The sequence below is a fragment of the Eubalaena glacialis genome, chromosome 3 (assembly GCF_028564815.1).
Source record: "Eubalaena glacialis isolate mEubGla1 chromosome 3, mEubGla1.1.hap2.+ XY, whole genome shotgun sequence".
In the NCBI taxonomy this organism is placed as follows: domain Eukaryota; kingdom Metazoa; phylum Chordata; class Mammalia; order Artiodactyla; family Balaenidae; genus Eubalaena; species Eubalaena glacialis.
The window spans coordinates 175,683,089-175,696,004 of NC_083718.1; the positions used below are offsets into that span (position 1 = coordinate 175,683,089).

General features: G+C 53.2%; 1 protein-coding gene across 1 annotated transcript in view; it reads left to right on the forward strand.

The window, feature by feature from the left end:
- Positions 1–900: 900 nt before the first annotated feature.
- Positions 901–12,916, forward strand: part of RUNX3 (RUNX family transcription factor 3) — a 60,720-nt gene continuing 48,704 nt past the window's right edge. The window contains exon 1 of the mRNA XM_061186982.1: positions 901–958. Coding sequence (XP_061042965.1) covers positions 901–958 — 58 coding nt within the window. The remainder of the gene's footprint in view (positions 959–12,916) is intronic.

Consider the following 12,916-nt stretch of genomic DNA (forward strand, 5'->3'; position numbering starts at 1 on the left):
GCCAACACTGGCCTTAATTAAAAAGGGGTCTCCCACAGGATCCAAACCGCCCCCCACGCCACTCCCTCCCCAGCCGCTTCCAGTTCTGCTTCTGGGCCGCGTGCTGAGGCCAGCTCCACAAACAAAAGCCATCCCTTTTTGTTCTCTCTTTCTCTTTCTTTCTTCTTCTTCTTTTTTTTTTTTTTTCTAAAAGGAGAGAGAGGCAGCCACAAGATCTTCTAAGAGGCTGTGACATCACGGCCCAGGTGACCGCCGCCCAGCCAATGGGCCAAGGCCGCGAGCTGACTTCTTGCATCCTGTGAGCTGAGGTCGGGTTGACACCGTGAAGGCCTGGTCCCTCAACCACAGAACCACAAGGCCAGGCCCTCAGCCGCCTTCAGGGCCCTGCGCCGGAGCTGGTTGGCTCCCGGTCCTCCCACCCCCGGGCCGCCCTCGCACCCACTGAGCTGAGCTCTGCCGGGGGCGAGCCTCATTCATTCATTCCCGTGGTGCTTGATACTGGGCTGGGTCTGCTCTCACTGCCCTGCGACTCCTGCCCTGGCTGCCGAAGGCCCCTTCCCGCCATCTAATGATACACTCTGCATACGCTTCTGTTGAAAATTTGTGGCGAGACATTCCTGTGGGACCTGGAATCCAAATTCTTGGGTACAAACAGAAACTTACTTTCCTTGGGGATTTTTTTTCTCTCTCGCTCACACACACACTCTCGCGTTCTTTGCTTTTTTCTTTTTCATAGCAGTAGGGGGAAAAAAGGGACAAAACGAAAAAAACAAACAAAAAGCAGCAGGCCCCCCCCCTTGTTTTCAAAAGTAGCTAGGAAAAAATAAAACAACAGCCAACCAAGTCAATCCCAACCCAACCCCCTGAAGCGTTGAAACCTCGCCTTCCTCAGAGCGGGGCATGGCATCGAACAGCATCTTCGATTCCTTCCCGACCTACTCGCCGACCTTCATCCGCGGTGAGTAATGATCCCCCTTTCGGGTGGGGAGCTGTGGCCAGGCCCCAGACCGCGACCCTCCACCGCCAGCCCTGGCTGCTTTCAAGTGCCCGGGCTGACTACCTAAATCCGCTGGCTTCTGAAAGCCTGAGGTGGGAAGAGGGCTTGGTGGCCTCCGTGGTCTCCTGGAGTGGAACATCCTTGTGGACTTTCATCCTCAGCTGGTGGGGACTGTTCGTGGTGGGCGCAACGGATACCACAAGACCTCAAGACCTCAAAGGCCAGACCTCGGAGGGTCGTGGGGTGGAGAGGACACGGGGGTGTCCCTGTGACCCGAGGCTTCCTGCCTCACCATCAGGGCTCCTGAGCCCAGCTGCCCCAGCCCCTGGCCCACCCGGAGAGCTCAGACCCTCCACCTGTGCTCAGGCAGACACGCAAATATTCCGATCCCCCAGAGCCCAGCAAGCTTCTGACCAGAGCCATGGAGCAGGCAGGGGGCAAGGCTACACCTTAGGATCTAGAGACCTTCCCGAGGACTTCTCCTGCATGGCATTTTCCGAGTAGTCCCTGGGGTGAGGGAAGCAGAGGGAGGAAGGGGCTACAGGCTTTTGTTGGAACTCGTGCAGCTCTGCGTGGCCTTGAAACTGGATCGGAGTTGAGGGAGCAGGCCTCGGGAAGGCTTAAGGACTTGGTCCCGGGTAGAAATAAGTGTTTCTGGGTGGCTTCCGCCTCTATTCGTGGCCTAGAGGAACCCGGAGATCGGAGTTATGTGCCTCAAAAAGGATAGGGTCCCGGGATGCCCCACTTGAAACCTCTGACTGAGGCTAGAACTCGGGGGGAGACTGTTCCTGCCTCTGTCTGGCCCCGCTGCTGCCTTCCTCCCCGCTAGCAGGAGCCCAGAGGGGGCTGTGGCACCTGAGATTGGAGGTCAAGAGGCCCTGAGTCTGAGTCCCAGCTCAGTGGCGACCTTGCTGAGCGACCTTAGACAAGTTACTTAACCTCTCTGTGCCCCAAATGGAGGCCCCTCTGGCTGTGACATTCTGATTGCCTGAGGCTGGGAATGGACTGTGTATGAGGGCAGTGCCTCTGGGTTATACACGGGGATGAGTTCTCCAGGATAGAAGGACTGAGTGGCATCCAGAGCTCCAGGGTTTGGGGGCCTGGCGCTGCCTTTTCTCAGCTGAGGTGATCGGCTGAGACACAGAAGTCGGTCTGACTGTCCATCTGCCCTTCTGCCCATCTGCCTGTCCTGCTGTGGGCTGAGTGACTCTGAGCCAGTCCTTGGGCAGCCAGCTCTGGGCAGGGACTGAGGCACATCTGGGTGCTTATGGTCCAGAGGTTTCTGTGAGGGCTTGTCTGAGGGCTGGACCCATTCCTCCTCCCTGGAGAGGAGCTGAGGCAGGCTGTGTGGCCGCATGTGGGGGCTGAGTGGGGAGAGGCAGGGGCGCTCCCGTCAGACCTGCTTGTGGCTGGCGACCAGCAGCAGCCCGAGGTCTGGGAGCCGAGCGCCATGGGCTCCTTCCTTCAAGCGGCTCCTATTATAACGCTGTTCCCTCTGTAGTCCTCGGAGCTAATTAAAGGCAGTTCTGTGGCAAGAAAATAAGAGTTTATAAAAACCATTTGCTGGGTCTTTGTAATCTGTATTTCTCCCTCCGTGAGCAAGATGGAGAAATGTCGAGTTTAAAACAAAGGAAACTTGGGAGACAGGACTAAAGGGCCACCCACCTAGGATGGGCTCCTGATGCCATGGGGCCCGAGAGATGGTAAACGGTGACACAGAGGGAGAGGAAAAGGAGAGCTGGTGGCTTTGGGCCGGCTGTGTGCACAGAGCGGGCTGATCCCTGGCGGACAGGGCTGCAGATGCGTCTTGTAAGCCAGGGTCCAGGGGGGAGGCCTCAGGGTCTGGGGTCTGAGGCTTTCCCTGCAGCTCCGTGTTCTGTCCCCGTTGTCTGGCCCCGTCTCTCCTGCACAGTTCTGTCCCCCACATTCTGCTCACTTTGGGAGATCTGTCTACCAAATTCTGTCTCTGGAGGCTCACAGGGCTGCAGCTGCCAATTCTGTCCCCAAAGAGATCCAACCTCTGGGTCCTGCAGTGCTCGGCTACATGCTGTCCCATGTAGGGTCCTTAACCTGCCCTGAACCACAGACCTTTCTGGAGTCTCAGGAAGCCTACGGACTCCTCAGAATCGAATTTTTAAACGCATAAAACAAAATACAAAGAACTATGAAAAAACCCCAAATCTATGGAAATACAGTTATCAAACTATAAAAAAGCAAGTCTGTGACTCCGTGATCATGGGCCTTTCAGTGGAGATAGTAACGGCCATATAATGCAGCAGGAATGGGCATACATGGTATTTCAAGAGAATGCGTGATAGCCCTGATGAGACTGGAGGATATCTGTGATTTCCATGGGTGACAAAATCACTGTGGCAAAAGATGCTAAATTTTAGTTAGAGGTCAGTGAAAGGAAAGCTGTCACGTGTTTCCCGCTTGGGTTCACGGACCCCCCTGAATGCAGGCCTGCGGTCCCAGCTCCTCAGCAGGAGGCAGTGGAGCCAGCGGGTCTCACGACATCACTGCCCCTCGAGAGCTTTTAAGGTTGGATTCCAGAACTCCTCTCAGTTCCCTGTGACAAAGAGGTTTGGGGAGAGCATGAAGAGGCATTTGATTCCTACACAAAGTAGAGGGTGAGGAAGAGACATGAAGAGGGCGATGCTTAACCCACAGAGCTGGCAGACTGATGGCAGAATTCCAGGCACTGAGAGGGCAAAGGCGGCTCCTGGGGTGCCCCGTGCCCTGAGCAATTCACCACCTTCTCCCATCTCTTCTCCGGGACTCTCCCAGGTACGAGAAGGGGTATGAACATTCTCTTTGACAAATGCGGAAGCTGAGGCCTAATGGTACACTGTGTGTACACTGTGTGACTATGGGCAAGTCCCTTCCGGTCTCTGGGCCTCAGTTTCCCCACCTGACAAATGTGGGCAACGGCCTTGATGCTGCCCAAGGGCCCGTCCACAACCCATGGAGGGCCAGCTCCTTTATTCTGGATCTGCCCCACGAGGCCCTTCTCTGAACCCCCTGGGGGCGTCCCCCTTGCAGCAGGTCCCTCTCACAGCACCCTCAAACTGCACCCCCATGGGCAAAAGCACTCTCCCCAGGACACTGAGGGAGGGCACCCCTCCAGGGAGGGAACTGGAGGAAATGGGTCTAAGCTGCCACATGCAGGAATTGGGAGACTCAGGGAGATAAAGGTTTTCCTTTATTCAGTAATTCCACAAAAGCTTATCAAGGAGTAGATACCCGAGATTCAAGCTGGGCTCTGGAATCAGACTCTCCAGGCTCAAGTCCTGACTCTGCCCTTCACTAACTTTGTAGCCCGGGGCGAGCCACTTCACCTCTCTGTGCCTCTGTTTCCCCATCTGTAAAATGAGAGTGATGATTACACCAAGTTCATGGGCTCTGGAGAGAATTAAATGAGCAGGGTGCCTGGCATAGAGTAAGTGCTCAATAAATGCCTTCATTTTTTAAATTATCAGGAGCCTGGCCTTGTGCTGGGAGCTCAGGTACACGGGTGACTAGGTCAGTCTCTCCACCCTTGAAAAGGTCACAGTCTGGTGTGGAAAGAGACGGGTAAACTGAAAATTGCACTGGAGTGTGATAAATTTATAAGGCACAAAGAACAGGGGGCTGGGGGATCAGAGAGGGGGCACTGGTCAGCCTGGGGGAGGAGAGGACAGTCCTCCTGGAGCTGGGCCTTGCAGGGTGAGGGGATGACAGACTGGGAAAGGATGTCCCAGGCAGAGGGAATGGCCTGGGTGGGCAAAGATGCAGAGGCAGGAAAGGATGAGATGACTGTGGGCACCTCCTGGGATGGCTGGGGGCACCATGCGGGGTGAGGTGCTGGAAGGGGACCGGGACAGGCCTGTCTGGCCAGAGTTCTCTGAGCAGCGGTGGGCAGCTGCACCGCTGAAGGCACCTGGAAGGAACGGGAAACGGCCTCTCAGGTGTGAGGCGGGGTGAACAGAACGGCCCTGGGCAGGTCTAGCTGGGAGGTCTGACTCAGAGGTCACTGGATGGCAGGAGAGCTGCCACGACCAGAGAGGTCACTCACCGTGTCCTGTGCTCAGCTCTGGGCAGTGGCTAAACAACAGGGGGCTCTCCCGAGTCCCGGGCACCCCAGGATGGTTGGTCACCCTGAGTAGAGCGCCCTTGGCCGCCTCCCCTCCCCCGTGACCCTGGGAGACGAAGGGGCTGACCGCCAGCCACCCACAGCCACTCTGGCGCTTGCCTGGCGCCACCTCTGCCGGGGCCCTTTGACGGCAGCTCCTGAGTCCGCCCTGCACACACCCATCTCCCCAGACCACCCTGCCAGTCCACAGTGCCCCCCAGGCGGGAAGGGCATTCCTGGGAGTCCCCCACTGGCCACAGGGTCTGGGCGGGCATGAGCCGGCCTCACACAGTGGGACTGTGTGTCCAGGCCTCACCCGCGCCCACGACGGCGGCCGGCGGCCCCCAGCGGCCCCCCTGGTCACATAGAGAGCCCATTGACGCCTCAGTCTTGAGGTGGCTGCATCAAAGCTGAGGCCCGCTCGGCTACCTGAGAGGGTGGAGGAGCTCAAGGAGGGGAGAGGGGCCAGGAGTCAGATGCCCCTGAGCAACAGGGCCTGCAAACCTGACCTTCCAGAAGCCTCCTAGGGAAGGGAGGCAGAAGCACCCCCTGACCCCAGCCTCGCCTCTGAGCCAGTCCAGACTCCTGCAAAGGCGGGGAACCTGGGCTCTGGGCTCAGGGTTCAGTGGGGCGGCCGCAACACCAGCTCCTGCTCCCATCTCCTGGGGATGCCTCATCTGCAGACCCTTCCTCAAATCCACCAAGCAGGGGGGTACCCAGCTGGCAGCTGAGGAGTCTCACCCAATCTTCAAGACTGAGCTCAAGCACCCCTCTGCCAGGAGTCTTCCCTGGGACTACCTGTGGCCACCAGGGAGCCCTGGCCTCCTGGGAGCTTCCGGGCCCAGGCCGGCCTGGGGGATCAGCTAGTCACTCCCGCCTTTGTGCCCAGTAGCCTGCCTTACGTGCTGGAAGGGGACGGAGGGAGGTAGGAAGGGAGGGCTTTATCCCTCAGTGGATGTGGAACCCGAGCCCTCCATCACCCGCCTTGAAACAGCACTTCCTGGAGGGACACAGCTGGGCTGGGAGTTGTGGCACTGGAGCGAGACCTGTCATACGGGAAGACTCCACAAGAAGCAGGAACAGTGAGTGAATCCAGGAGAATGTTGGAGCTGGCAGGCAGAGTGCCTCCTCCTCGGTTTATAGATGAGGAAACTGAGGTCCAAAGAGATGTGTGGTCTTGTGTGAAGTCGAATTCGTAGCAGGAACACCAACTTTTCTCAGCTACTCGGGGACCAGGCTCGCATACAGTTTAAGAGTCAAGCCAGGTTTAAGCTGTTAGGTAGCTGGGTGACCCAACATGTTAATTCACCTCTTTGAGTCTCTTTCCTCCTCTGTAAGATGGGACTAGAGTGGTTGCAAGGGAGAATGTGACCCTGCCCTGAAGCCCTGCGCACGGCACTGGTCTATAGCGAGTGCTCACTCAGCACGGCCACCTCTTTGAGCCCCTCGGCCCCGCTGCCTCCCCACGTTCTTTCACTTGCCACCCGGCAGATGTTCCCACGTATCACCCCATTGCTCCATCTCCAGCACGAACCGCCTGGTGTTCTCAGTGCTGGAGAGAGGTAAGCATGGGGGAGACTGCAGCGGGACTGTCAGGCCCCTTGTCAATGGCTCCCAGAGATGGGGATGGAGAAGAGGGCGTCCTCTGCGGAAGAGGCCACATGAAATGCAGTTAGTTACAAGCCCAGGCTGCAGCCAGGCCCCACCATTTCCTCACTCCGTGGCCTCGGACAAAGTGCCTCGCCTCTTTGAACTCAGTTTTCTCATCCGTACAATCGGCAGAACAAACGGTAGCCATCTCAAAATGTGTTGGGTAGGTTAATGAGATCGTGTATATTACGTACTTAATATAGGGCTTGGTGCAGAGGCAAGACCTCCATAATTATGGAAATTATGACTATTTCATGTTCCCGCTCCTCCTGGGCAAAAGAGTCTGACTCTGAAAAGGATGGGGAAGGTGAGAAACCTGCCTCTCTCCTCTCAAGACCCAGCCTAACATATATACAATGGAATATTACTCAGTGATAAAAAGAAACGAAATTGAGTTATTTTTAGTGAGGTGGATGGACCTAGAGTCTGTCATACAGAGTGAAGTAAGTCAGAAAGAGAAAAACAAATACTGTATGCTAACACATATATATGGAATCTAAAAAACAAACCAAAAAAATGGTCATGAATAACCTAGGGGCAAAACGGGAATAAAGACGCAGACCTACTAGAGAATGGACTTGAGGATACGGAGAGGGGGAAGGGTAAGCTGGGACGAAGTGAGAGATTGGCATGGACATATATACACTACCAAATGTAAAATAGATAGCTAGTGGGAAGCAGCCGCATAGCACAGGGAGATCAGCTCGGTGCTTTGTGACCACCTAGAGGGGTGGGATAGGGAAGGTGGGAGGGAGGGAGACGCAAGAGGGAAGAGATATGGGAACATATGTATATGTATAACTGATTCACTTTGTTATAAAGCGGAAACTAACACACCATTGTAAAGCAATTATACTCCAATAAAGATGTTTAAAAAAAAAAGACCTAGCCTAAAGGCCGCCCCCTCTGGGGAGCCTTCCCGGGTTCCCCCCTTCTCCCCTCCAGGCCTCGGGAGTACCCTGCCCCCGCCCTCACTCCCCCCACCCCCTCCTGTCGGGTGGGGTGCTCCTGGGAGCAAGTCAGGCTCAGCGCTTCTTGCTAAGAGGAGGGAGGAGACAGAGGGTGAAAGGACCAATGAATAGATGGACCAACACTGACCTCCAGGGAGGGTTCCAGCTTCTCCCCTCACTTCCCCTTTGCCATCTGGCTCGTTCTTTGAAACGCTTGCTGGTGGGTGCCTGAGCTCTCACATCCAATTGGTGCAGCCGTGTGAAGGGTTAGGTTCCTCTTTGGGGTTTTCTTTCGCGTCTGGGAAAAGTGTTTCTGGCAAAAGGTTCAGACTTACGGGTGGGCGGAAAGGGCGTATGCCATAACTTATAATTCGCAGGGGTGACCGAAATCAGCCCCCCCAGAACATCCTTCATTGTGTGACACTGAAAGTGGACACTGGTGGACTGAAATTCCACCACGGTACTCGGCCCCTCTGGGGTGAAGCATTGCCAGCTGGGCTTTTTTTAGAACGCAGGGTCCAGTGCCAGTGAGTTCACTGATCTGCTCACCTTTGTTAAGAGGAGAACAGCGGCTGGGTGTACAGCAAGTAGAAGGTGTTAAGGGAAGGAAAACTTGGGGTGCTCAAATGAAAGGGGGTGAAAAGAAAGGGCATGGGGAAGAGAAGGGAGGTCCATTTTGGTCATGCCCCTGCCCCAGACTCAACTCACCCGGGTGCCCAGTGGCTAAAGGCCAACACTGCATGGCCCCAAGAAGTGCCCCCACCTTGAGGACTTCCATTTCATCCTCCCTCACTGAGCCCGAGTTCTGCCCCCCCGTTACCCCCCATGGAGGAAGCCCTGCTGAGGCCTCACCCACAGCTCTGGGCTCCCTCATATCTTAGGAAGATGCCTCAGGGCCAGCATGGTTGGAGCCCCATGTTAGGGGTGGCAGGGGCTCATGGCTCTCCCCTGTACAGCAGGCATATCCCTTTCCGGGCAGGCAGAGGAAGCCGCCTCTGGGAACAAGGCCACCTTAGAAAAAAGACTGGAAGGGCAACACGAAAATGTTGTAGTTAGTGCTACATGATGCAGTGATGGCGGGGAGCCTTTATTTCTAATTCTCTTGGTGATTTTTGTAGGTTTTCCAAACTTCTAAACACTGAACATGTATTACTTGCAAATTTAGGGGAAACTTTTTTTCAAAACAAGGAAGAGGAAGAGGCAGCCCCACACTCCCAGGAGCAGGTGAGCTGGGCCTCCCATCAGCCGGTGCTGCAGCGAGGGGTCGGCCTGCTCCTGCCCAGCCAAGGCCCCACCGGCCGCCCCTCGTCTCTCTTCCTCTTCCCAAATCGCTATGTCAGTCATCTTCCTCCCCAGCCCTCCCTATCTGGCTGTGGAACAAGGGTCTGCCGTGGGCTGGGCAGAGCCGTGCATACAGCCGTGCATACAGCTTGGGAAATGCTTGTGGCCTGTGTTGTGGTCCCAATCTGAAGACAGTTTTCCCTGGAAAGGTCTGGGTTTCCTGGATTCTCCCATTCCCAGCGCCCAGGACTTGGCGTGTGATGTGGGCCAGTTGGTGCTGCTGATCATTCAATGGACATTTATTGAGCATCACCTGCATGCCAAACACTGTCCTGGGCACTGAGGATTCAGGAGCAGACAAAACAGACAAAGGTGCCTGACCTCCTGGAGCTGACATCCTCGTGATGTACGGAAAGTTTGCCTCAGGGAAATGCCCCAGTGAGAAAGGCCAGCACCCCTTTGGCTTATGCCCTTCCTATCGATGTAGAATCTCAGGCTCCTGGGACTTCTGTAACTTCCCATTACCCCATGGAACCCTCATCACAGCTCCGTGTGCTGGGCACCACTACCTCCATTGCAGAGATGAATAAACAGACAGACCCAGAGCGATGGGCGATGGACACTAACATTTCACAGAAGGAAGACACTGAGGAAGGGAGAGGGGAATCATGTTTGTTGATGACTTGCTGTGTGCCAGGCACTGTGGTGGTTCTAATTTCAGTTAATCAGTTAATCTCTAATCCATGTAGTAGGTGTTATCAATATTATCCCCATTTTACAGATGAGGAAACTGAGGCTCAGCGAAGGGAAGTAACTCACCCAATGTCATGTAGCTAGTAACCGGTGAAGCCCAAATTCATGTCAGAATCTGTCTGATATCAAAGCCAGCCTGACAAAACTCTCCTTTTTCTACCTGGCAGACATCTCTTCTTAAAGGCCCAGGCTCACCACCTCCTTGGAGCCCTCCCTGATTCCTCCAGGCAAGGTGATTCATATTTTCTTCTATGCAATTAGAGTACCTTCAGGCCCTTCTCAAATAATTCCAGAAGGCTTCCCAGAAAGGGTAGAATCTGAGACAGGTAGATCGGGGAAGGAAGGAACATTGGGGAGTCCAAGCAGAATTAATAGCATGGACAAAGGTATGGAAGAAGGACCACGTAGAGAGGATTGCTTAGAAATGAGAGGGCCTGTGGGTTCTGTGGCAACGTTGAGGGAGAAGAGGCTGGAAGGAAGTTGAGCCAGGCCTAGAGGTTGGGCATGGCCTTCAAGGCAGTGGGGGTCCAGGCAGGATCCAAGCTGGGAAGTGATGTGGGGCAGAGTATCCTGTGATGCACCAGGCCGCTCTCTGAAATAGGCCAGTGTAGACGTGTGCCTTGAGTGCACGTAAGTGTGTGAACACAGACCACAGGGGCCCTCCCGCACCTGCTTGCGAGCCCTATTTTTATCACTCTCTAGACACACACCTCAGCAACGAAAGCAAACTTTTTCTCAGGCACATAGACTGCGCCATGGATGGGATCGTCTGTGGTCTGACGAAGACAAGTCAGAGCAGCCAAAACGAGACCCATCCCCGGGAGAACCTGGGACCAGTGCCGGCGGCACAACTGGCAGGGCACAGTGCAAAAGGAAAATGCAGAGCCCCTTGGTGAAAAATCATTAAGAATTTCAAGATGGCAACTGCAGAGCATGAAACCAAGTGTGGGACTCTTCTAAGCAAGGGAGCCTGTGTGACTGCTTGGCCTGCAGGCCCGTGAAGCCGGCCCTGCCTAAAACAGCCCTAGGCTGGAGGGGCCCTAGCCTGAAAATGAACCTCTGTCTGCCTTTCCTTCTTTGTGCTTCATTCCTTTGACTTGTGCAGGCCTCCATTCTTCATGAGTCCACAATTTTTAAAACAATGATAATAAATTAAGCCTTGGGCAAGAGCATACCTTGAAGCTTTTAGAACCAACAAGAATGTTAGGGAAAACATAAATCCACCCGACATCCCCACCCCACCGGCATTTTAGGTTGTAGATCACCTGAAGGACCTAGGAAATTTAAAAATAAACTCTGTAATCTCAACACCCAGAGAAAACCACTAACATTCAGTGTATTTCTGTCTAGACTGTTTTTCCCTGTGTCTGGTTTTTGCCTCTAGAGGGTCTCTTCCCTTTATGGGTGAGGTCATACGGAGACTTATGACATATCCAGGAACTTCACCAAAAATATTAACAATCATTATGCATATATGTCGGGATATGTCTTGGGAGAGTCTGGAGCAATGCTGTCCAATAGAACTCTCTGTGATGATGAAAATGTTCTGTCTCTACTGCCCGATACTGTAGCCACTCACTGCGTGTGAATACTGAGTACTTGAAATGTGCCCACCCAGGTCCACAACGAGTGTGACTGAGACACTGAATTTTTAATATTTATTTTATTTTAATTATTTTAATTTAAATAGCACATGTTGGACCATCCAGATCTAGAAGAGGATATGCCCAACTGTTAACCCAGGTTATCTCTTGAGGTGAGGTTATGGAGTTTTTCATTTTCCAACTCAAAATGTTTGAAAAGTTTTATACCCAACCATCACGGATTGCTTTTTTTTTTTTTTAATTTATTTATTTATTTTTGGCTGTGTTGGGTCTTCGTTTCTGTGCGAGGGCTTTCTCTAGTTGCGGCGAGCGGGGGCCACTCTTCATCGCGGTGCGCGGGCCTCTCACTGTCGCGGCCTCTCTTGTTGCGGAGCACAGGCTCCAGACGCGCAGGCTCAGTAGTTGTGGCTCACGGGCCTAGTTGCTCCGCGGCATGTGGGATCTTCCCAGACCAGGGCTCGAACCCGTGTCCCCTGCATTGGCAGGCAGATTCTCAACCACTGTGCCACCAGGGAAGCCCCCACGGATTGCTTTTGTAAGCAGAAGAAAGCTGCTGAAGATTTAAGTTTGTAATATATTCCATGCTATAAGGGGAAAAAAGGCTTTAGATTTTTAAAAGCATATCACCAGGGAAGATTGATCCTGGCAGAATGAGATCTATTTTTATTTTTCTTATCAACGCACAGAAAAAAGAATGTGGGGTTTAGAATCAGAAGTTGTGGGTTTGCCTCCTGTTTCTGCCACTTACTGGCTGTGTGGCCACTTAACCTCATGAACCTCAGTTTCCTCACCTGTGAGATGGGGATATTGACGCTACTGACCTCGCCAGGATGCTGTGGGGACTGAATCAGACAGTGATGATGAGAATGCAGGGAACCAGCTGAGCAATGGAGGCAAGTTACTGGAGATGATTTCTGTAGAGGTGGAACCACTCGTCTCTGTGAGGGGCGCTGCTCACAGCTCTGTCATTTCCTAGAAACCAGGAAATGAGTGGGGCATCTCCCAACGTGTGTTCAGCAGATGTTATCAGGTGTTGAGCAGAAATAAAGGGGGCTCATAAAAAGGAATGAAGTAATGCCATTTGCAGCGACACGGGTAGACCTAGGGATTGTCATACAGAGTGAAGTCGTCAGAAAGAGAGAGACAAATATCGTATAATATCGCTTATATGTGGAATCTAGAAAAATGGAACAGATGAACTTATTTGCAAAGCAGAAATAGAGTCACAGATGTAGAAAACAAACTTATGGGTACCAAGGGGGGAAGGGAAGGTGGAATGAATTGGGAGATTGGGATTGACATATACACACTACTATATATAAAATGGATAACTAATGAGAACCTACTGTATAGCACGGAGAACTCTACTCAGTGCTCTGTGGTGTGACCTAAATGGGAAGGGAATCTAAAAAAGAGTGGATATATGTATATGTATAACTGATTCACTTTGCTGCACAGCAGAAACTAACACAACATTGTAAAGTAGCTATACTCCAATAGAAATTAATTTTAAAAAAAGAAATAAAGGGGGCTCTGTGACCAAATAAGATCAGGAATGACTGTATCAAGC